Below are 26335 nucleotides of genomic sequence, written 5' to 3'. Positions count from 1 at the left end.
ACAGTAACAAATTTTTTTTCTTTTCATGAGAACTTTTAAGATGACTCTCTTAGCAACTTTCAAATATGCAAACAGTATTATTGACTACAGTCAACATGCTGTATATTATATCCCTATGATTTATGTTTTTACATTTAGTTTTTGCTCTGAAAGCAATATTAGTTTACTGTTGTAAGCATGGAAATTTTCATGTTCGTGGAATTTTTTCCCTCTAACTCAAATGTCTGATTTTATTGTGGTAATGTGAAAAGACAAAAAAATAACAATAACATAAAAATGTACATATACATACACCTCAGAGAATCATGTGCAGTTTATAATTTGGACTATTGCATTTTAACCTAAACGACTAAATATTTACAGATTATAGGTGATGAATACACATATTTAATTTAAGATTTAGTAACTAAGTCCACACCGTATGGAATAATTTCTAGGGCACGTCCCTTTCTCAGAGTTGAACTTGCACGATTATTTGCATATTTTTGATTTTCTTGGTGAATTTATAGGCATTTTCTTTTGACACAATCCTTTTGTTTCCCCTTTACTTACACAAAAAAAGCAGTTTACATGACTTATTTTTTCATTTCACATATATGTATCTTTAAAAGAGTTTCCTTTTTGACTAAAAATGGAAATCCAAGAATGTCTTGGGGGAAATAACCAAGCAACACTTGATGGAAATTACTACCTGCAGGTGTTGTGCAATTTTCTCTGGAATCAAATTATCCAAACCATCCACACTTTAATCTAAATCTTTTATTCACTCCTGACATAGTAATATACTTAAGGTGACAAGATATGGCAGTAATATTTGCACTAAAGATAAATGTCTCATTCTGTACTGAAACACCACTTAGAATTATAATATTGGAGCAATAGAACATGCCAAGATGCAAGTAATTTAAATACATTTTTCCTCCATTGTTTTCAGGACAAAAAGCTAAATGCTGCTTTTAGGCTTTCTTCTCCCTGTCTTACAAAAAATAATCTCTAGGAAAATAACGTTTCCACACTTCTAAGATAGATAATTAGATATCAGTATGGGTATACAAATGATACAAAGTCATTAAGAAATATTTAAAATAAATGCTGGACATTTCAATTTCATTTAAAAATTCTCCAGATACATTTATCGAATGTCAGCCTTTTTAGACGCCTTGCTGCAGCTTGAAAATAAGCCACAGCCAGCACTAAATAAACTTAACCATCTGCTTATCCCTCCTTCACTTTCTGTTAATGAGGTAGATACTTGTGATGCTGAACAAAGTGATTGTATACATGTTAATTTTATTATGCATGCTAAGAGTCCAAATTAGATTACGCACACACACCATGCATGCACGCATGCACACACCCTATAACTAAAAACAGTGTCCACCTTGCCTGACGGAACATTTACAAGAAAGAGCTAGTGTGAAACACTTTATTGTGGCTGCCATCTGCTGGCACATTATAGAAACACAGGCATTAAAATTTTCGGACCTCCTGACATGGTTCAAGTCACTTATGATGTCTTCACTTTATTCCAGAGCCTCCTCGCTGGACAAAGAAACCTCAGAGTGGTGTGTATAGCACTGGGAGCAGCGGTATCTTGTTATGTGAGGCAGAAGGAGAGCCTGAGCCCACACTCAAGTGGAGAGTCAATGGCTCCCCGATTGACAGTAAGTGAAACACCAATTGTGATGCGGTGCTGAAGGCAATGGTGTGCTCGGATGGTTGATAGGCAGACACCCTGGTTATGTGTAAGATGGGAGTTGGGAAGTGGCTGGACCATCTAGACAGATCCAGCCAGGAAGTTCAAAGTTGAATCTTTCCCAGCACTTTGATTTATGCTTCGATTTATGGAGAAGTGATAAATAACATTTGTACTTGTTGGGTCATTATATTAACTCTATATAAAAATTAGGTTAAAAAGATAAAGCAGCTGATTGAGAAAAAGGAGAAAAGCCCATTCCTTTGCTTTTCCCTGAGAAGAAATTGGTGCAGTGACCTAGTGGTTGAGAACATGGGTTGAGAGTCAGAATTGCCCTTAGACCCAAGCAACAGTGACCCCGGCTTTGGGTTCTGCTCTTCACAAGGACCTGGTCTGGCCATCCTTTGGTCATGCCTGCTGTCATTATTTGAGAATTTCACAGGCCAAAGAGAACTGTAAACATGCCCCCTACCCCTGGCTCCCTGCATGTTCTTGACTGAGCTCCATTTGTACCGAAGATCAGAAAAATCCCTGTCTAGTCAGCTCTCAGCCATCCCAAATGGGCTGGGCATGGAAAGGCAGGGATGCACAAGGGCTGAAGCCTGATTCTCCCTACTCTACCATGTTCCAGCAAAGAACTCTGAGAAGTCCAAAAATCCTCAGTTTGAACCTAGAGCTCTTATCATTTTGAATGTCTTTGTCAAAATAGGACAGAACAAATCTTATTTGTCAACTGACTAGTTTAATCTTGAGCATTTCTATTATTGAGACATATATATATGGCTTTCATAAGTTTCTTTTGTCCTGGACCGTTCATACCAAGTGTAGACATCTGGTGGTTCAGAGACCTGGGGTCCCATCTAGGCTGTGCACCTTCCCAGGTATATGATCTTGAGTTGTTTACTGAACGTCCCAAAGGTTTAGTTTTGTTGTTGTTGTTTTTTCACAGCACAACAGAGCTAATGATAGTTGGTTGTGATGGAAAGAGGTCATTGTGGTCAACCACCTAGGATAGTCATTTATCTGTGCAACATTATGATAGTTTATAAACTCTGGGGCCAGAATGCCTGTGTTTGCATCTAGGCTCTACCATTTACTAGTTGTGTGACTGGGCCTATGACTGACACTCTTAAAATCTGCTTCCTCATCAGTAAAATGGGCACGAAAATTGTACCAACTCATGGATTGTTATGTGGAGTAAAGGAAAGACCATGCAGAAAATGCTCACGACAGGGACATTCCTAAAGTATTCTTTACTTTTATTGTTGTTACATACCACACACTCAGGAAACCTTAGCCCTCTTTATTGAAATCCTCAAATTTGAGATTTTTTTCCCTCATCTCTTTAGAGAGCAGACTAACAAATGAAAGATAAGGCTTCAGGTAGATCAGAGGGAAATGAGATCAATTGCTGTTTATAAAGAATGTTAAGGATGCTAAAATAAGGAATGCAGATTCTCTGAAACATAAAATCATAAAATTATATATCTGAATGGCACTCGGCTGTTTATGAAAGACATTCATATATTGCTTTGCATCCCCAAATGAACATTTTTAATGGAGGTACGATTATTCATATTTAACAGATCAATTCGTTCATTCAGTAATCTTTATTGAACGCCTTCTTTGTGCCAGAACTGACCGGCCTTATTGCTGGGACAGTAGCAGTGAATAAAATGAACAGTTCCTTTTCCTGTGGACCTGACATTCTAGCGGGGAGAGTCAATTAATAGACACATAAGCACATAAATCTGTGTTGTAGTGTGATAAATAAAAAATAGCTGACTAAGGGATGGGTGTAATACAAGTTCAGGACCGAGAGTGGCTCTTTTATTTTAAGATAATACTAGGAAGACTCCCGTGGTAATTTACCTGAAAAAAAGAAGAACTGAAAGAGTTTAGGGGGCATCCATATGTGGGAAAGCTTCCAGTGTAGAGAGGTCAGTGAGGGCAAAGACCCTCAGGTATGTTTGGAGTGTTGATGGGAAGCCAGGAGTCCAACGTGGCTGGAGCTGAGCGAGTGGGCAGTGTTCAGACACAAGATCAATCGGCAGATGCAGGGGCCACGTCATACATAAAGGGGAAAGCTCACCTGGGGATGAGGAGATCAAGGCTGAAAATAAACTTAGACAAGACAGCACAGCTGAATAATGGCAGGGATAGAAAACAAAGCCACATCCTTGGAGTTCAAGCTCAGTGTTCCTTCCACAGCTGTCGACCATAGCTCTCCTTGCTCCCCTGCAAATGGGTTATAGCCATTCGTTGGTTGGGATGCTCAGTAACAGTGGGATAACTGAATGATCTGAAGTCTCTCTGAGCTTATAATTCTAGCAATTCCGTATCCTTTATATGTAGTATTTCAAAATTGCACAAAAATGATTACTCTTGGAGTGCCTGAGTGGCTCAGTTGGTTATGTGTCAGACTCTTGGTTTTGGCTCAGGTCATGATATCACAGTTTCCTGAGTTCAAAGCCCCGGGTCAGGCTCTGTGCTGGCAGCCTGGAGCCTGCTTGGGATTCTCTCTGGATTCCCCTCTCTTTCTGTGTCATCCCCACTCCTGCTGTCTCTCTCAAAATAAATAAATAATCATTAAAAAAGTGATTACTTTTATTGATAACAGGCTTAACCTTTTTCAAATGCTTTGCATCCAATATTTGTGAGCCTCCTAATAAGCCCTGCAGAAGATATATATTTTTTTAATTCTCTCGTTTGCACATGTGGCAAACCGAGGCTCAAGGAGGTCACATTACTTAATTGAGGACACAACCCCAGTAAATTTATAGGTTTTTTAAAAATTTTTAATGTTTTTATTTGTTTTTGAGAGAGTGAGCGAGCATGAGTGGGGGAGAGGCAGAGAGAGAGGGAGGCACAGAATCTGAAGCAGGCTCCAGGCTCTGAGCTGTTAGTTAGTGCAGAGCCCAACATCGGGCTCTAACTCACAAAAGCAAGTTCATGACCTGAGCCAAAGTCAGACACTTAACCGACTGAGCCACCCAGGTGCCCTAACCCCAGTAAAATTAGAGCTAAACGTGGAACCCAGAAATGATTAAGTCTCAGAGCTGAAGTTGCTCCCAGTGTGTTGCATTATCGCTCACTGAGCTGACCAAAGACAACTTATGGCACACCTAGTGTGTTTTGCTTGATACTGATAGAGAACTGGCTTTCTTGAATCCTGGGAGCTCCTGTTAGCCTTGGCCTGCATGCAGCAGCACGCTGCAGCTTCTGGTACCTATCCCAGAGGATGGCACGAAGCCATGCTCAGCTGTTACTCATCTCAAACCTGAGGCTCTGGTTTCATTTCTTCTTTTTGTAAGGCTGTGTTTGATTCAGGGTTTACCCATGGGAAGATGGTATAAGGAATCTAAAGAGAGTGATGGGCTTAGCTCTGACAGTTGAAGAGCTGGGCATCAGGTATAGGAATGCGGAATCGGTTCAGAGACTCAGTCCTTTGCAGCCTTGAAGAACTTCAGAGAGCTCCTCTTCCTGACAGTTCTCAAGAGGGAAACGACTCTGCAGGATTGTATCGATTTTCTACTGTTGCTCTGCAAATTATCACTAATTTAGTGACTTAAAATAGTATACTTGTATTAGTTTACAATTCCGCAGGTTAGAAGTCCAACTAAGCCTCACTAGGCTGAAATAAAGTTGTCAGCCATGGTGTGTTCCTTTCTGGAGGAACTAGGAGAGAATCCCTTTCCTTGTCTTTTCCAGCTCCTAGAGAGAGCCCACATTCCTTGGCACACGACTCTCCATTTTCAAAGTCAGCGTCGTTGCATATCTGACCACTCTTTGATAGGCATCTCCATTTGTCTGGCCATGGCCAGGGAAGGCTCTCTGATTTTAAGGAGCCTTGTAATTACATTGGCCCCACTTGGATAATCCGGGATAATCCCTCCATCTCAAGGTCCTTAACCTTAATTACCTCTGCAAAGTCGCTTTCACCATGTAAGGTTAAATATTTTTTTACTGATAGAGATTAGAATGTGGGTATCTGTTGGGGGCTACAATTCTGCCTACCACAGGGACCTTCTAGGAATAAAATGCCACCCAACATAAATGGCTTTCAGTCATTTCGGGAAATATTTCCCGAGTGCCTCCTCTGTGATAGCTGCTTTTCAGGCACTGAGAACACAGTGCATAATGCACAGTCAGAGTCCTGCTTACGTGGAGTCATAGTCAAGTGTAAAAATATATTCATTTCTGACTATCAGGAAAAAATGTATAAGAAAAGTCTTTCTATTTCAATAAACAATACTCAACATTTTCTACAAACCAAAACTTAGTATAGTCACTATTTTATATAATAGAGACACAATAAGAAAAAAAAATTAGGTTTATGGGTAATCTTGTCATATCACTTAAAGTAAAAAAATTTAACATCTGTGTCCTTCACTTGACATTCCTAGGTAATATGTTTCCTTTACACTGCTTGTTTGTAGTGTCATAGTGGAGCAATGAGATCTGGCATGTGGCCAAATGCTGTAGGAGGTGGCATTCACTTGTCCAGACTCCAGTCCCTTCTTCCACAGTGGCCATATTAGTGCTGACCCCGCAGGTTCTGAGCAGAGTTAACGAGACAATGCATGTGCCACTTCCAACAGAGTTCTTTGGCCGTTTGTAAATCTACTAGAAATGTTAGATGTTCTTAACTCCCAAAGGTATTTCCAGAATTATGCCTGGATCAGGATTGAGGTAGTATTTATTGCCAAAAAGTAGAAAACCTAGCCCCTGATCCCAAGAAGGCTTTAGTCTTACTGTGAAAAGGAAATATATAAGTTGTGTAGCCAAAGTGGTTGAATAGCAAAGCAAGACAACTGAAATGAACAGTACACACCAGAAAATTGCACAAGGGCAGAGAAGTCAAATAGAGGAATAAAAGTGTCAAAGGGGGAACAGAGGAGCCAATGTTGGTGGGTTGGGGAGATCACTCTGTGTTGATTCATGTGATTTGTGCAGGGCAGTATTAGGACCTAAATTTACAAGAGTGAGTAAGGTCTAGTTATAGTGGGACTTGAACGACAAATGGAAAATCTGAAATTTTATTTATGGGTATGGATATGGAGAGGCAATGAGCTTGAGATCAACAAATATTTTAGCAATAAATATTAATTTGAAGGAAGATTGAAATTGGAGAAGGGTCAGGGAAAAAAAACATGGTTTATGGTAAGAAATTCTAAAAATTGGCTTCAGTGAACTATTATTCACCCTAAACTCGCCTTAAAATATAAATACTGTGTGATACATTTAATAATTGGTGTATAAATATTTTATATCACATTTTTTATCATACTGACATTCTTTAATCTCTTGCAGAAAATCCATTTGCTGGTGATGTTGTCTCCCCCACGGAAATCAGTTTTACCAACCTACAACCGAATCATACTGCTGTGTACCAGTGCGAAGCCTCAAATGTCCATGGAACTATCCTTGCCAATGCCAATATTGATGTTGTAGGTAAGTAACAGTCTGGGAGCAGACTGTTTACTTTCTAAAGGAAGATGTTCAAGGTCATACACACAAGTGGACTGAATTCTCAACATATAAAACATGGGGAGAAACATCAAAGTACCTTTAATCTAGCGTGTGGGCATTAGCCATCCTACTAAAATTAAACTTTCAAAAATGTATTGAATTTGGATATTTTTCTAACTCAAAACCTTATACTGTGTTATTCAGTTGTCTCCCATTTTTATTAATGTAACTAGGATGTAGAAAATTTTAATTTGTGCACATTATTTCTTAATGAACGTTCACAACTGTATTTATGTTATTTTCAAATAGATGTTCGTCCACTGATACAAACTGAAGATGAAGAAAACTATGCTACGGTGGTTGGGTACAGTGCTTTCTTACACTGCGAGTACTTTGCTTCACCCGAGGCCATAGTGTCCTGGTAAGCTGGTACAGGGTTTTCTTAAGAGAATGTCAGTGGTAGATTTCATTCATTGTGTCTTCATCCATCATTTGACGTGCTGGTGTTCCATGTAGCCAATGCCTCTGAGAAATAAGATAGCAAACTTAATTACTTACCTCTCCTGGAATCATTGACCAGATGTGTAGGATTTTCTCACGTGGTGAGATTAGGGAGGGCCATTTCTGCTTACAAAGGAAAGCAAAGAATTGAAGTGATTACTGAGGCAATTTTATATAGATAGACTTGGTTTTCATTTTGGGTACATCAAAAGTCATATATTACAGCTGACCCTTGCCCATTGTGGAGGTTACAGGTTGATCCCCCATGTGACTGAAACTCTGTATATAACTTTTGTCTCCCCCCAAAACTCAACTACTAAAAAGCCTACTGTTGACTGGAAGCCTCACCCATAACATAAACAGTTGATTAACACACATTTTGTATGTTATATGTATTACATACTGTATACTTACAATAATAGCCAACTTTTTCTTAACTGTTTTTTCCATATTTCTAGGCTACATAGTTTGTGAGTTTTTGTAACTGTTGTGTATTTCCAAAAATTTGTCCAATATAGTTACTGAAAGAAAATCCATGTGTAAGTAGACCCACACAGTTCAAACCCATGTTGTCCAGAATTGACTGTACTTTTTTGTGGTTGTTTTGGGTATTTTCTAAATAATTATCTAAGCCTGAATTTGATTCCAAACACATATCCTTAAAACTTTTCCAACGTGTATTTTGAATTTAATTTCAATGTATTGATTGGTGTGACAGTCCAAACACCTGTGTGAATCTGACATATTTGTTACTTCACCAGAAAAGCTTGGATAAACTGTTCTTAAATAAGCCTGCCATTGCTCTACAAGGCCAAGACTAGAGGGTAGATGGGGAGGCGGGGTCATTAAAGTGCAGGCTCAGATCTTTCTTTAAAAATTGGGTATTTTGGGGCACCTGGGTGACTCAGTCATTTAAGCGTCTGATTCTCGATTTTGGCTCAGGTCACAATTTCGTGGTTTGTGAGATCAAGCCCTGCATTAGTGTGTAGCTTGCTTGGGATTCTCTCTCTCTTTCCCTCTACTGTCTGTCCCTCTCCCCACCTCCCCTCTCTAAATGAATTAATAAACTTAAAAAAAAGATTTAAAAATTGGATTTTTTGCATTATTTTTATTTTTAAACATAGTTCATTAAAATGTGATTCATCTTGAGTGCTGAGTTTTTTTGGCCACGCTTACATTTTGCTTCTGTGCCTCACTGGCTTTACCCTAATCTCAGCTCTAGAAAGTCCTTTGTGAACAGCAGCCAGAGTTTATGCTTTGGTTTTTTTTTTTTTTTGCTCCAGCAGCGTCTTATGTTGAAATGCACTGGATAAATCAAGTTTTGGCAGCAAATGCTTAGAAAATGGATGAATGGAGGAGAAAATGGCTCTGGGTTGATAAGGGTAAATGTAATCCATGTCCACAGGACAGGAACTACTTCCTGGCCTGTAATATTTCTGAATGACCAATGTTTCCCCCAGACGGCAGGAGGTTCAGAAGGTTCATTATCTCTTTCAATTACTAGCTTTCCCATTTAGTACCCTGAAGCAATCATTAACTAAAGAGCTCACCATCAATAAACCAGAAAATATTTATTAAGCTGTGAGGACAGATGCAAAGCAGTCCTCATAGCTATCAGGAATACAGCAGAAGCCTAGAACATGGTCCAGGATTTCCTCTAGCCTATTTGGCTGTTTGGACAAGTATGATATACACCTAGGATAGGACCCATTTGGGGGAAAATATAAACCCTGATGGAACATAAGGTCTTCTGAGCTCCTGGAAGGGCTAAGCTTAAATGACATCAGCAACCAGTTTCAAAAAAGAGTATATAATACTCTCACATCTAAAATGATTTATGCTTTCTATATTCATAGGCAGAAGGTGGATGAAGCGAAACCCCTTGAAGGTAGACGGTATCATATCCATGAAAATGGCACATTGCAGATCAACAAAACCACAGAAGACGATGCTGGCTCATACTCTTGTTGGGTGGAAAATGCTAAAGGAAAAACTGCTGTGACAGCCAATTTGGATATTAGAAGTACTTTTATCTTGTTTTTACTTTGCATGAATTCTCACCTAGGTTGTTTGTCCTTTTCCCAAATGAGACAATATGATATAAATTTGAGTGTGTATTAAAATTTGTAGACTGTATTTCGAAACTCCCAGATTATGTTTCATCTGAAAGACCATCACTAAAATTATAGGAAATATTGATGACATGTTCACCTCTTTTTATAATTTTAAAAGGGACCTAAGTGTTTGGGGGATGACCAGCAAGATTTTAAAATGCCCTATTTGGGGGTATTTTTGTAACTATTTTATTTCAATAACCAACTCAACATAATGTCATCAGCAATCAACACTTTGAGCTAAAAGTTTCATGAACTCATCAAACTTCAGCTTCATAAAGACTGGGGCATGATAGAATCAGAAGGGTTTGACAAAACCTCATGAACAGCTTTGTGTTTATTCTCTCTTTAAAACAAAGTCCTGGGTTTCACTGACATTTTGATTTTAAAATTGCTCAGAAAATTCTTTTCAGGAAAACATAATAGGAAGATCCTACAGTGATTGTAGGGAGGATCTGTTTCTTGTGGTGCAGCATCATCATGGCCTATCACTACTGCTGCTTAGAGAACAGGGTATATTTGTTCAGTTGTCTGTCTTTACTGATGTATTTATAATTCTCTGTCTCTCTTCTCACACATACCCTTCCTTCCTTGTTTTTCTTCTGTCTTATATTCTTTTACAGTATCTGTTTCTTTTTGTACCCTAAGTTATCCAACACACCAACCCTGCAGATTATATTTTTAAAGCATGTAAATATACCCCTACTATGTCTGCTTAACTATGATGTCTTCCCCCATATTTAAGTGTCATATACAATTCTCAAAATGCCCTTGTGAAGTCAGTGAAGGTGATTTTTTTTAGACTTTATAAAACCAGCCTATATCAGAGTTTAACAACTCAGCCAGATTCAAAGTCAAGGAGAGGGAAGCCTCGAATCCAAATGAATCTTCACGTTCTTCTTGCCCAACACAGCACTTGATGCAAAGTGGACCTCAGAACTGCTAATTGACAAAGGGATGGACAAGGCCATGAACTTTTTGTCTGCTCTAAATATCCACTCTATATGTAAGGAATATATAGCAATTTTGTCAATGAAATATAAGAACACAATTTTGCATATAAAAAATGTCAAGAGTTGAATTGAGTAAGAGGCTATCTAGCATAGTGATTGAAAGCAAGAGCTTTGGTCTCTGCCAAATTGAGGTTCAAATTGCAGCTTAAAGCCCTTACCAGTTAGTAAACTTTGGTGTTACTTAATTTCATTTTAGCCTTATGTTCCCTGTAAGGTGAAAATATTTATATTTATAGACTTATTATAATTATAAAGTGTTGCATGACTGTGAACTTTATTGCCGAGTCCTCGTAAATAGAATAAATGCTTATTAAGTAGTATCTGTTATTATTAAGTGGATTTCTGACTTTAAATTTAAAAAATAGGAATAGATGTTTAATAATTCACTTACAATTAAATTCAATTAAATAGTATCTTCAAGTTTCATGCCTCGGATACCAAATAATCAAATTGTTTTATCACTTTCAATTTCTAATCAGCTCATGGAATATCATATAGATAGCAAATGTTAAAATGTAATTGTGGAATTGGGGGTCAGCTCATGAGATTTGGCCTCTGAGAAAGTCACCAAATGCCACAGCAGGGTAAAGAACCTTTAGTATGGCCTCTAAGGGTAAGGATCATATGTACATATTTTTTAACTGAGTAGATTGTCTTTCTTTCTTTGTTTCTTTGTTTCCCTTTCTTTCTTTCTTTCTTTCTTTCTTTCTTTCTTTCTTTCTTTCTTTCTTTTTCTTTTTCTTTTTTTTTGACAGAAAGAGAGATAGTGCAAGTGGGGGGAGAGGGAGAGGGAGAATCCTAAGCAGGCTCTATGCCCAGTGCTGAGCCCAACTGGGGTTTGATCTCACCACGGTGAGATCATCAACTGAGCCAAAATCAAGAGTCAGACATATGATCAATTAAACCACCCAGGCACCCCTGGGATCATATGTTTTGAAACAGTCATAATGAGCAAATGTTTTTAAGACATCCAAATATGATTCTTTTTAATTTATTTGATTTGAATTTGAATTTAATTTATTTGATATATTTAATTTTGTAGCTGCATTTTTGAGCTTCATATTGTTAATACCACTAATACTCTAAATCACTCACCATACCTCATTCAACAAGAAATTCAACAAATATGTGTTGAATGCCTACTGTGTACAGGGTCCCTTTTGAGCTATGGGGAAACTTCCTGTAACAAAACAGACACAACCCCTTCTTCACAGGGCTTATGTTCTCATTTCCCACCTTTATGTTGATAGATCACCCATGTATGGCTTTACCATACCTCTGGTTTCTGAATTATTAATAAACACATTAATAGAAAATCAACTCATTGCCTTTTTTCCCCTTACAGTCCTTTGATCACATGACCAAAAGCACTAGAAGGAGAAATCATATTTTTTCAGCATCTAGAGACATTTATTTTGTCACACTCTTCTTACTCTTTGGCCCAAGAAGTGGTACGGGGAATTTCTAAGATATTAATTAGTACTTCCACTCTAATTTCTCAGATGTTTGGGCTTGATGGAAAGAAAATAGTAGTGAAATATGATGTTAAGAAATTACAGTGCAAAAAAACATTGCATGAAGATATGACTATTACGTTGACAATTTTGGTTGATTAAATTGCAGGCACTTGATTACGAAGTAAGCTGTGATTTATGGTTCTAACGAGTCTCTTTGTTCGGTAAAAACAGATGCTACAAAACTTCAAGTTTCTCCTAAGAATCCTCGTGTCCCCAAATTGCATACACTTGAATTACATTGTGAGAGCAAATGTGACCCATATTTAAAACATAGTTTGAAGTTGTCCTGGAGTAAAAATGGAGAAGGCTTTGAAATTAATGCCACAGAGGATGGCAGGTAGGTACAGTCTTATGCTGTGTCATCATATTTGGGATTAACACCTAGCACTTGAAAAACAAATAGTTGTAAAAGTATTCATGCTGAATTAAAATATAAAAACTGATTAATTCATTTCAGTCTTCAAGGCAGTATTTATGTATTTATTTTTAATATTTATTTTTGAGAGAGAGAGCATGTGCTCACGAGGGTGGGGAAGGGGCAGAGAGAAAGGGAGGGGCAGATAAAGGGAGACAGAGGACCCGAAGCAGACTTTGCGCTGACTGCAGAGCCTGATGCTCTCTCGAACTCACACACGTGAGATCATGACCTGAGCCCAAGCTGGACACTTAGCTGGCTGAGCCACCTGGGGACCCCAAAGTCTTGGCATCAGGGCAGCGTTTGAAAGGTAATACAGTGCACTGTTTGGGTTTTCTTTCACATAGTTATCTTCTTCTGTTTGCTACTGACTTTTAACAGAATGTGTACCTTGCTGTTAGTGCATGAAATAGAGTCCGTTCCAGATGTGTGAGACAGAGGTACTGCATGAGTGTGCATGCTTACCAAACCACTGGGAAGACTGGGAGAGATGGGCCTAACGGAAGCTGCTTACTAAACTTTTGGGTTCTTTGTCACATAGAACTGCAGCTGTAAGCCAGAGGTCTGAAAAATGCTGCTCTTTACAGCCACCTCACACCACTGGTGCTGGCAGTGACATCAACCAATGCCAGCTCTTGGGTCTTCCAGAGTCGCTGTCTGCTCACAGGGACCCAGAGGAGGCACTCCCCATCACCCTTTTACATCCCAAACTCAGATGAGTCTATCTCATTGGCAGAACCTAAATAATACCTACAGTCCTTCCAGTTAGAATGTACAGACAGCTATGCTTCTAAGCCTCCTAATCTCTGTGTAGAGAATGTAAAGTTCTCTACTTTACATTCTATATATTTAGAATGTAAAATATATAGAAGAGAGACTGTAGAAGGAAGTGTGAATAGATGCTGGATAGCATCAGACAATATTGAATAGCATTGGACAATATCAGAGTCCATTAAAGAGAGAAAAGACTCAGCATTTACTGAATGCCTGTGCTATCTTTCAAAAGCATGTAGAGGTTAGCTCTCCTGCCTTTTGCATTGTGACTAGTAGGGGTTAAAAATAGACCATCCTTAGCCAAACCTCCCCTGCAGTTTTGTGTTGTTATTCATGATTCTGAAAAAGTAAACCTGAAGATAGTTTGTGCATTCCTTTGGTGAGACTGCAGCCGTGGGGTGAGTAAGAGTGTGCACTCTGGAGTCCAGCAGCCTGGATTTAAATCTCATCTCGTTCACTTATTGTGTCTATGACTTTAGACAGGCTCCCTAACTTCACTGTGCCTTAACTTTACATTCTAAGATACCTCCACAGGGTTATTATGAGTTAACATTCCAAGCACTTAGAAAATACTCAGTCCAATTTAGTGATCATGATTTGTACTAATTTCTCCAGACATTTGGTTTATCTCATTTCTCTGACATGCTTGGCCCCTATTGGTGTGTTTGTGTGTTTGTGCTTACACCACCGCTATGCAGAGGCATTGGTCTCAGCTAGGTACTTAATTTATTCCATCTCATCCTTCCCGTATATATGAATTTGTGGAAAGGAGCATATGTATTGGAACTGTTGTCGCTGAAACAAGAGGAGATTAATTATTGACCTAAAAGACTACATATTGCAACAGAGATCTTCACCCTTATGTTAGGTCTTAGTCAATCTGTCAACTGCTCAGATCTCCCCATATTCTCCCTCTTTTGTCACTGCTGCCTAGTTACCTGGTGTCTTCCATATAACCTCCAGGCTTCAGTGATGAAGGGAGTCAGAGACTCGTGCCTTGTGGGTGATGTGACCTGCATATTTAGGCCCTGATCCCAGAAACTCCAGCCATCCTCTGTATGGCCGAGTTTAATAGGTTCTGCAGGATGCTGAGGCTGACACTCAAATGAACCTCTGGCTGTCTTAGCAAACTAAGCCAGTGACACAGATATTCTGCCGGTATTCCCTAGGGCATGGGTGAGCAACAGTAACCTCAGCTAGATTTTCTTAGAAGAGATCACTGGAGTGGAGAAGGCTGGGAGTAACTCTTGCTGTTGAGGTTGGCTGGGGCCAGGAGCACGCATGGACATCTAGCAGGGAGCAGAGATCACAGGTCTCGGTTAAATTTCAAGGGAACCATTAGGAAGCTTCTGTCTCTCACTTTCTGCTGGGACACCTTCTCCTTACTGGTAGGCAAGGGGCCTGAGACTTTTATCTAGAAAGAGGTTAAATGAGTTTTACATCAGAAACGTCAATTACCCCTCTTTGGGTGAGCACAAACCCTGCTTCTGGTGAGCCCCTCTTCTCTCTCTCTCCCTCTCTCTTTCTGCCCCTCGCTCACTTGTGCCCTCTTTCTTTCAAAAATACAAAAGAAACGTCAGTTGTATGAGTTTCGCTCCTTCTCTGCAAACACATTATCTCAACTAAATAGCAAAAGTCTTTAAATATAATTGATATTTAGTGGAACTTAATTTTTCTAAAAGTGCTTAAATAGTTAAGTTGACAGTACATAGGTATAGGGTAAAAAGTGTAATTTATAGTAAGGAAATTTCCATGTAGTAAACCGGATTACAAATTGGCAAAATAGGGCGAATGATAAAAAGCTCAGTGCAAATGATTTGCAAAAAGAAGTGCTAGTCTGCCCTCTACTGTTCAAATAAATTTCATGGTTTAATTGTTATCTGATCTATTGGATGTGCATTGTGCTAGGGGAGTGGACGGGTGGAGAAAGGCAATCTTGTCAAAAACAGATTGTCAGTCTCTGTGTCAGACAGTCTGACTCTGTAGATCTGGGGGGTGATTCAGGAATGTCCCTTTGGAAGAAGCCCCCAGTTGGTCCTATGTAGGTGATTCCCTTCACAAACCTTAAGAATTATTCAGATGTATCTTAGCTATTATAATGAATAATACAGTCTTCAGAAACACCAAGCAACACAGTTGTGTCACTGCTCCATGCATCACAGATGGTTGGAGTTGATAATTAAAACAAAACAAACGGATCCCTTTCATGGCTGTGTAGACAGTTGTGCATGCTCCAGTAACCCCATGTCCCCAGTTTTACCTGTGGCACTCTCTAATAAAATTTGCATTATGTGAAGGTGTGTGTGTGTGTTTTTCTTTAACTCTTCCTTGAATATTTTTATAGGGAATATATATTTTTGAATATATATTTCTGCTGTTTCTGTTGTTTTCATCCTCATCATATACTCATTTATTTTTACTGGTAGGATAACTATCGATGGACCTAATTTGACCATATCTAATGTCACCTCAGAGGACCAAGGTATTTACTCTTGTTCAGCTCAAACTGCCCTGGACAGTGTTGCTGATGTAACTCACGTAACCATTCTCGGTAAGTGCGCTACTAATGGGAAATGTCTGTTCATTTCTTTCTTGTTACGAATTAAATTCCATTGTTCTTAGACCATTAAATCAACAATTACTTGAGCCCCTGTACATATACTGTTAGTTTGAATTTTTCATTTAAATAGTAACTCCACTTTCAAATGCTTTCTCCTCTTCTGGCTTTAAAGAAATTAATTAATGCTTAATTTCTTTTCCCTGCATGGTAATGTTTCCAGTAGCAGTGGGAGGTTGGCGATGCTATCAGCAGAAAGAAAACTGAAGCACGCTTGAGTTGTCAGGGCATTTGAGCTACCCTTTCCTAGCCTGCAGAGAAAATACAGCTGAGGAATGGAGATGGGTTTTGTGGAGGGATCAGGCTGGGAGTCCCATGGTGGTGGCACAGTGGTCATGCCCTAAACCAAAGGCAGGGGCTAAGTTCTCAGGGTTCTGGGAAGGGTGTGGAGGAACTTCAAGAGTTCTACAGAGGAATGCCTTTGATTTTTTTTTTTATGATAATGCTAATTAGAAAAGAATGTACTCCTCCGGTTACCCATGGTTAAAGCTCTTAGAACATTCTGGTGCATTTCTTAGACCACCTTTAGCTCTTGAACCATCTCTTAGACCATCTCTCTTCCAGTTTCCTTGCCAGATTCACTCCCCATAAGCTATCTGATAGGGAAAGCTGACTTATATGGATAACATCAGCGAACCACTTACCCTCAAACTTCCATTTGTTTCAACCAATGGGAAGCCCTGGCAATAGACGAGGGTGGGTGTATTTATTCTCCATATTCCCTCCCTGCAGGCTGACTGTGTTCATTGTCATTGATTCCTCCCAGGGAGGCTCTCTCCACAAAATCCTCTCTGATAAAATTCTATTAACTGCTCCCTCCACCCCTCACTCCATATATTCTGCCTATCTCTTTTGAAAGAGTTTTTTTTCTAAAAACTCTTGGCACTATCCAAATTGTGTGAACTATTGCATTTCTGCTGGGACCCTGACTGATAGAGACCTTTTTTAAAAGTAGTTTTCTGTTACAATTTTTTCCCCCTGTGGGAACCATTTAGTCTTTCTTCCAGTTTGCTGATATTCCTTTAGTGTTTGATTTTGCCTAACTCCTTTATTACATATGTAGATTAATCATTATTAGTAACAGGATTTGTATCTTTAGCTCTCTGGTTGCTGGAATCCACAGGTAGATTGCTAATAGAGTGTCCAGGATGAGAGGAAATAATTCAGTGTATTTGGAGGTAGGATGTGAAAAATGACTAAACATGCTAGATCTCTTCAAGAGAAGCAAATATATATTTCAAGAGAAATAAATGACCATCATGTTTAAGTGAAACAAAGGGTCATCAGACTGGGTTCTACACACACATACACACACACGCACACACACACACACGCGCGCGCACACACACATACACACGAGTTCCCAAGTGGTAAAGGGTATGGACTTGGTTCAGTAGAATTGTACCTTTAGGTGAGATGTTTGGTCATAGGAATTTAGCTACTTCAGGGGTTTGCACTCAGAAAGGCCCAACCCTCTAGTAGTTAATCCACTAGTGAGTCATCAGATAAAATAGTTGAGCTTCAGGTAAAGTAGAGTTTGTCTCAGGCACTGCACGTGTAGGAGAAAGTTTCAGAATCCCTGGACTTTTTCCCTAAGTATCTTAAGCAATGGAGCCAGCTAAGGAATTGGGACACCATACCACTTGCTGCACGCTGTCCAAAGCTCCTTATAAAATTTAATATATGAGTCATGTGATTAGGCTACTATCTTCCAAAACCATTAGATTTTGATAATTTTAAATAGAGTTGCTGTGATCACATATAATACTCACATATGAAGTTTTTAACCAATTTTCTAAGAATAAAAATAAATTCATTTAAAAAATATTCTATGACAAGATTGTACTTTCTTAACCACTTCTTGGAGGTTACCTTCTAATATTTGAAGCCAGTCCCTGGTGTAAAGAAGCATATCTCACTAACTGATGGTAACAAATAGATCCCTGTGTAGTTTAGAGAAATTCTTTTCCCCAGAAAATGATTTTTGAAAAGATATGCTTGACCTGTTGCAATCAGAAGTAGCTGTCCTTGATCTAACTGTCCTTTAACTATATCAATCTTTTAAGTATCAACTGCACTCCATCAATTCTAATTCCATATGCTTTTTGGAAAGAGCAGATTTTAATGTCAGATGCTACAGTCTGTATTGGTTGCTTTAGGTAAGTTGAAAAATGAGTGAGCTCTTAGGAAGTGTTGAAGAGAAATGTAAATTCTCTGAGCTCACAGATCTGAAACCTGTTGAGGAAATAATTTCTTATTTAAGGCCCTGAAGTTTGCACAGTCACTGACTGCATTTTTAAAATAAAATAGTCTCTTTTGAATAAAAAACAATGTTTTTTTTGCCAGTGTAAATTTCCAGAAATTGGTAAATACTCACAGGGGCATAGATGATGCCTCCCACTTGGGGAATAAGGAGCCCATGGGAAGGTCCTAAGAGATATTACTTAATTGTCTCCACTGAGAAAAGACAAATGTCCCTGGGTACAAGAGAGAATTGAAATCAAATTTCAGAAGTAAAGACCATTAGGGATACGTTTGGTTTTTTGTTTTGTTTCACTCTTCCTTTATTTTGATAAACATTTCCATGGACTGTAACACTCAAAGTCAACACCTACTCTTAGTATCCAAAACCTATAAAGAACTTATAAAACTCAACACCCCAAAAAATGAATAATCCAATGAAAAATGGGATGAAGACTTGAATAGACATTTTCCCAAAGAAGACATCCAGATGGCCAATAGACACATGAAAAGATGCTCAACATCACTCACCCTCAGAAAATGCAAATCAAAACTACAATAAGATATCCCCTCACACCTGTTGGACAGGCTAAAATTAATACATAAGACACAACAGGTGTTGGTGAGGATGTGGTAAAAGGGGAACCCTCTTACACTATTGGTGAGAATGCAAACTGGTACAGCCATTGTGGAAAATAGTATGGAGATTCCTTAAAAGGCTAAAAATAGAACTACCCTACAATCCAGCAATTGCACTACTATGTATTTACCCCCCAAATACAAAAATACTCATTCAAAGGGATACATGCACTCCAGTGTTTATAGCAGCATTACCTATAATAGATTACAGAAAAAGCCCAAGTGTCCATTGATTGATGAATGGATAAAAAGGATGTGGGGTGTGTGTGTGTGTGTATGTGTGTGTGTACACACACATACACACACACACACTGGAATATTATCAGCAATAAAAAAGAATGAAATCTTGCCATTTGGAATGACATAGGTGGAGCCAGAGTATTAAGTTAAGCAAAATCAGTCAGAGAAAGACAAATACAGGATTTCACTCGTATATGGAATTTAAGAAACAAAAAATAAGCAAAGAGGAAAAAAAGAGAGAGAGGAAAAACCAAGAAACAGACTTTTACCTATAGAGGGCAAACTGATGGTTACCAGAAGGGGGGTGGGCAGGGGGACAGGTGAAAAGGTGAGGGGACTAAGGAGTGCACTTGTTGTGATGAGCACTGGGTGATGTATGGAAGTGTTGAATCACTAAGTAATACACCTGTAACTAATATTACACTGTATGTTAACTAACTGGAATTTAAATACATTTTAAAATTAAAAATTTTTAAATTAAAAAAAAATCATCACCTACTCAATTTTCTAGTCTGTGACATATTTATTGGTGCCAGATTTTTCTCTTCCAATAAAAACAGACTACCTACTCTTTTTCAGAACTCTAGGCCAAGAGAGTATAAAAGTTGCTGTTATATACTGAGAATTTATTGTTAGAAATTACAATTAAAATCCAGAGCATACAAAAAAGAAAGCCTGAGTTCATGTTCTTTATCTTATTTTCCTATAGTCATAGGGCCTAATTTTATTGCTTGAATGTGGTAATTGCATGCATGATTGAAGTGATATTATACTTTTCACTTACTCATTTAGTCACAAAACATTTATATGCAAAGCACTGAGGGTGATGCAAATATTAATAAAATGCAGTCCCTATAACTCTTGAAGATCTGTCATATTCAGGAAATGATCAGGTACATAAATAAACATATGAGCAGGAAGATACTGATCCTCTTGAGATAGATCATGTTTCTCAAAATTGCACATAATGGGAATGCAGGGCAACTGCTTAGAAATGAAGATTCCTGGGCCCAGCTCCGTCAGTAAGCCAGAGAGACAGGGCCCAGAAACAAATCCTCATTGTTAATATCTACTTCTGAAAGAATGTTTATGATCATGGTCAAGGATGCCCTTTGAGAACTGGCATCAGAGGGAAGGGAGAGAGTGTTTATGGTAGGGAATATATGTGCAGGAAGCTGCATTTGAAGCAGAACTGGAGGGCTGCTGAGATGTGGACAATTGGGTGTGGAGACCTGGGCCTGGAGAGAAAGAAAGGGGGCTGGCAATGTGCCTCAGGGAGAAAATTGAGTGGACAAAGCCACAATCTGCACTCTCCTTACCTTAATTTTTTTTTATTGTTAATTAGATGTTCCGGATCCACCAGAAAACCTACACTTGTCTGAAAGACAGAACAGGAGTGTTCGGCTGACATGGGACGCTGGAAATGATCACAATAGCCATATTAGTGGTAGGGAATACTATGTTGGGGTAACTATGTTCCTGAAGCTCCTGAGTCACAGTTAATATTAAGGCCATTTTTTTTTTACCACAGTTCTAGATTATCCTTCTTAAAATATTTTTTCAAACTTTTTTTATGTTTATTTACTTATTTATTTTGAGAGAGAGAGAGAGAGCATGCACATGCACAAACTGAGGAGGGGCAGGGAGAGGGAGAGAGAGAATCCCAAGCAGGGTTCTCACTGTCAGTGTAGGGTCCAACCCAGGGCTGGAACCCACGAACTGTGAAATCATGATATGAGCTTGAATCAAGAGTTAGATGCTCAACAGACTGAGCCACCTAGGCTCCCCATCCTTTCAGACTTTGTATATTGTATGTAAGTGTTATTATAACTTAAACATACTAACTCCATTCTAATTTTTACTTTTTCTTATGCTTCTACTGCCAGAATACATTGTTGAATTTGAAGGAAACAAGGAAGAACCTGGAAGATGGGAGGAACTGACTAGAGTCGAAGGAAAAGAAACAACAGTCATATTATCTTTGGCTCCATATGTGAGATATCAGTTCAGGGTCATAGCCGTGAATGAAGTAGGGAGAAGCCAACCTAGCCAGCCATCAGATCATCATGAAACACCTCCAGCAGGTATGTGAGTTCTCACATCAGGTTTTGAAATATTTTGAAAATATTTTGAATATTTCAAAATAAAATATTTCAAAATATCATCAGTTTCAAAATATTTTAGTTTTGTCCCATCTTTCAACATATGAAACAACAAATTGATACTATGGTGTAGGGTTTTAGATATCTCCTAATAGACAGCTTGAAAAGTTCTGCGAACTAACAGCACACAAATATCCAAAGTACATCAGATTAAAAAGTAGTATATGCATGTTTGATAGCAGGAAATTACAAGGAGGTATATGAGCAAACATTACTTTGAATTATCTGTGATAGGTAAGTATCATGTTAAAATCAGGTATCAAGTATGTTATAAACTGAATTTCAGTATATAGAAAATCAGCTTTCTCCCTTTATATTCCTTTTTATTTAAATTTTCTGAAATAAAACAGTTGATTCATTGTAGTCACCTTGTTAACATTTTCTTCTAATGTTTATTTTTGAGGGAGAGAGAGAGAAAGGGGGAGACAGCATGAGCACAAGTGGGTGAGGAGCAAAGAGAAGGGGAACAGAGGATCCAAAGTGGGCTCTGAGGTGACAGCAGAGAGCCTGATGTAGGGCTAGATCCCACGAACCATGAAATCATGACCTGACCCAAAATCAGACACTTAACCTCCTGAGCCACCCAGGTGCCCCAACACTTGAAAATATCTAGGACTGCTTGAGTGGTCATAACAGTGACATTATTATTTTTTCCCCTGGGCAAAATAAATACGCGAGGGTATAGCTTCCTTTTTGGATTGAGGAAAAGCAAGAAGAGATAGTAACTGAATCACACATACGTGTGTGATTTAAGTGTAAGTTGCGTTTGGCACTAAAACTACACTTAGCCCTTTCTTATGAAATGGAACCATCTGAATATATTTCATGGGCACATTACCTGCTCTTTCCTATTTGTTGTCCCTAACACTGGGCTGTTGAAATTAAGACATGGTGTTTGTCTGTTAAGATGGAAATATTCACAGCACACATTACTAACAGTAATTCTAATAGGAAAAGGAAAGGTTTAAAATTAAAATGTATATTTAAAAAGTAGGTTTAACATTTGGGGATGCCTGGGTGGCTCAGTCAGTTGAGCATCTGACTCTTGATTTCAACTTAGGTCATGCTTTGAGGGTCATGGTATTGAGGCCTGTATCAGGCTCTGTGCTGGGCATGGAGATTAAGATTCTCTTAATCTTAATCTGATTAAGATTCTCTCTCTCTCTCTCTCTCAAATAATTTTTTTTAAAGTAGGTTTAAGAATTTTAAAAAAGCAAGTTGAAAAATTTAAAGAGCAGGTTTAAAATGAAGATACCTAAAATGAACCGTCTACTTTCTATTAAATAATAATTATATTACTTCAAGTGTATGGTTTTACCCCTTTAAATAAAAATATATATTAAATTTTTTTAATGTTTATTTTTGAGACAGAGAGAGACAGAGCATGAGCGGAGGAGGGTAGAGAGAGGGAGGGAGACACAGAATCCAAAGCAGACCCCAGGCTCTGAGCTGTCAGCACAGAGCCGGATGCGGGGCTTGAACCCACAAGCCATGAGATCATGACCTGAGCTGAAGTTGGATGCTCAACCGACTGAGCCACGCAGGCGTCCCAAATAAAATATATATTTAAAGCTGCCTTATGTGAGCTCATGGATAGGTTAACTAATCTTACAGTGATAATCATTTTACAATATATAAATATAAAATGTGTATCTATGTATTTGATACATATATGTATATGTATACATACATACACACTTATGAAATCATTACACTCTATACCTTAAACTTACACAATGTTACATGTCAATTACATAAAGCTGGGGGAAAAATTGCCTTAAGTCTTTTTACAGACTTGGCCAGATAGAAATAAACAAATACAATCAAAGTTATTTTAAATTGTTTTAAGCTGGAGGAGGGATGACAGGCTGATTTACCTATGGACCGTAAAATTGGAAAGTGTAATTTTAATACTTATAATTTTTCAGCTCCAGACAAGAATCCACAAAACATAAGGGTTCAAGCCTCTCAACCCAAGGAAATGATTATAAAATGGGAGGTATGTATTCTTTAATGTGTTATACACTACTTTGTGTTCTTTTTTTTTTTTTTTCTTTCCTTTAGATCTGCATGCTACGTGTAAGGATAGGAAAATATTTTTTAAGAATTTATAAGATTTAAGAATTTATAAGATTTGTATATTTTATAAATGTATTAAATTTGTATATTTTACAGATCTTTGTGATTAGAATATTATTAGAATGTTAAACAGTGGTAAATTATGTAAAGTTTATAAAGGTTGATATAATTGTGATCAATTATCAAAATTGTCAGAGTTTTTAGTATTTTTACAACTAGTATTCTCAATCCTTTCATGTAAAAAATATACTCAAAAATTTTCACTAAATTTTAGTACATGGTCTAATAAACATTATGAATATCTAAAGGATGGCTGCCAAATAATACCCACTACTTACTAAGCACGATCAAGCTTTTTGTATACTGTTTTCTAATTCCGAGAACAACCTTGTCATTTACAGCTTTGTCTAGATATAGGAGCTGAGGTCAGGGTGATTGGCACTAGACATCAACAAACCTAGGGTATCAGCATAGGTATCTGTGGACTTTAAACTGTACTTTTTGCCCCTTTATATATCTCTATTAAAGGTTATGAAGTAGACTTTCGTCTTTGAATTTGGGATGAAATTTCACATCTGCTCAGATGACTTTTTTTTGAGTGTCATTTCTAAATTTCTTCTTAGTGGGTAATCCCCCCCCCCTCTTTTTTTGGACATATTCATGAACAAGTAATTTAACCTACTTGAAAGTAGATTACCAAACATTGTGATTTGAATAATAGACTTCCAACATTAAATTCACTGAATTGTATGTAAATGTAGAACATTCTTGCATGTATGCCGGAATATACTATTTTATTTCTAAACCTCTTTCCAGATACGATTTTGCGAAGGGTTTTAGGATGTATGAACCTTAGTTTGATGTTTTTTAGTCAATATTTTTATATTAACACTAACCCATTATTCACATTTCAGTGCAATTAAAGTTTGCGAATTTGAAATTTGAAGACAAATGGTAATACACAGAATCTAAATATATCCAAGAATATTATTTCTTTCCTTGAATTTGTGGTCATACATATTTGCTACTACATTGTCTTGATAATTACTTAATTTATAATCTGAAATTATGTTAATATCTTATTCTTGTAGAGTCTCTGTCCTTTTCTCTCTTAAGTTTCATAGAAATTTCCATCAGACAGATGTTATAAGTGGTTAGATGAAAATAATAGCATGTAATGATCAGGCCGGTTCCTCAGAGAAACACACCACGGCATACCAGTATCAGCTCATTAGTCGTCCGCACTCCTGAAGGGCCACCGCAGCTCGATGCTATCAGCTGTATGTTTCATACAGAGAAGCTGGGACTCTCATTTTAATGACCTTACCCAGATGCCCTGCGCTGAGTCAGTGATGAAAAGAGGGCCCGACCCCCACCCCTGCTTTTGCCCTTCCCGTCTGCTATCTTCGTTGGGGGCCTCTTTGAGAATTTGCTGTGGTTTTGTTGCCAGTTGTCTGAAAGCCAAATACAAAATATTCCTCCGGCTTCTTCCGGAGTCCAGGCACCCAGGAGCCTGGTGATTTAGATAAGATTTTTCTTAAAAGTGTTACCTATGGTGACAGTTTATTTTAAAATTTGCCAGAGAGCTTTATCAAATGTAGCAATTTTCCTTGGAGCAAAACATGTGTAAATTGAATACTTTTATTTGTGCACATTTATTGTTGGTAGAGGCTGAAGGAACCGTAATTCCAGATTGCGGTATGAAACTAGAAGCTTGTGGCCTGATTCATCTGGGCACTGCTAGAGCCCCTGGTGAATTTATATCCTGATGGTAGTAATAATTACCTCAGTGCAAAACTTTGAATGCAAAGTATAGACAGTGACTGAAATCTCAGAAGGGTTTTGTTTTGTTTTGATTTTTTTCCCCTCATAACTAATTTAAGGAATCACCTTGGAGTCCGTGTAACTTGAAATTATTTTGCTGATATAGCACTCCTTTCAACCTAATTCCAGCCAATCTATCTAAAGAGTATTTTAGTAAATTGGACTGAGTCAAGAAGCTTTGCACATTCTGTAAGAAAACACTATATACCACATTACTGAATCACTCGTCTATACCCACAAAATTACTGTTTATTTAAGTGAACCTTACGCTCTAGGACTAAAGTCACATTTTTATGTATTCTATATAACAGATTCGTTTAAATGCATATTCCCATTTTTGGAATGAAATAGGTGGTTTAAATCACTTTAACTTTTTTTAATTAAAGTAATGCTTGATTAAAAATGAGAGTGGAAATAACCAATTTCCTATACGAGAAATTCCTCCACTAAATTTTCTTTTACAGCAAAATATAGTGGAAGTTGGTAATGGGAGGGGGGCACTTTGTCTTAATGAAATAGTCAAGAAGCTAGAGAGTTATTTTATTATAGAGAAGAGCTATATCTTCTAGGCGCTAATGTGTAAACATGCATATTATCCAGAAATAAGGATTTACTCAATCTCTCTCTTCTCTTGAAAAGCAGATGGAGAAGGATGGATGGGGTCAGGTGGAAAGAGTTCTGACTGAAAATTCATGGGAGATCTCTTTCACAATCATGCAGTTCATGATCATGCCCTTTTTATATCTCCTAGTTCTTTGGTCATGAAATAGTAGAGTAAAATTTAGACAAAAGCAAAAGTCCTCTGTGGAATTTCTTAGTAAATCCTTTCATATACGAACAGTGAAACTTAACCACAGGGGCATAATCAAGGCATCTAAATTGTGGCTCCTTACTACTTAGGTAGGTGAAGGACTAACTTTCAAACTTAGAGAAAGACAAAAATTTTCCTAAGCGTTTCTAAGCCAGGGGGAGGTTTACGATCTTCCAAGACCCGATCCCTCTATTGCAATGTTTCTTAGGCAATTTAGGGT

General features: G+C 38.0%; 1 protein-coding gene across 21 annotated transcripts in view; it reads left to right on the top strand.

Annotated features, from left to right (window-relative positions):
* Positions 1 to 26335, top strand: part of CHL1 (cell adhesion molecule L1 like) — a 200822-nt gene that overhangs the window by 155819 nt on the left and 18668 nt on the right. For all 21 annotated transcript variants that reach the window (XM_027042497.2, XM_027042498.2, XM_027042499.2 and 18 more), the window contains 9 exons: positions 1533 to 1664; positions 7010 to 7150; positions 7478 to 7589; positions 9526 to 9692; positions 12485 to 12650; positions 15929 to 16053; positions 20585 to 20686; positions 21126 to 21323; positions 23330 to 23400. In XM_027042497.2, coding sequence (XP_026898298.1) covers positions 1533 to 1664; positions 7010 to 7150; positions 7478 to 7589; positions 9526 to 9692; positions 12485 to 12650; positions 15929 to 16053; positions 20585 to 20686; positions 21126 to 21323; positions 23330 to 23400 — 1214 coding nt within the window. The remainder of the gene's footprint in view (positions 1 to 1532; positions 1665 to 7009; positions 7151 to 7477; positions 7590 to 9525; positions 9693 to 12484; positions 12651 to 15928; positions 16054 to 20584; positions 20687 to 21125; positions 21324 to 23329; positions 23401 to 26335) is intronic.

This window comes from Acinonyx jubatus, chromosome A2, assembly GCF_027475565.1.
Source record: "Acinonyx jubatus isolate Ajub_Pintada_27869175 chromosome A2, VMU_Ajub_asm_v1.0, whole genome shotgun sequence".
NCBI lineage: Eukaryota > Metazoa > Chordata > Mammalia > Carnivora > Felidae > Acinonyx > Acinonyx jubatus.
Note: the sequence above shows the minus strand (reverse complement) of the source record. Positions and strands in the feature narration are given on the sequence as shown.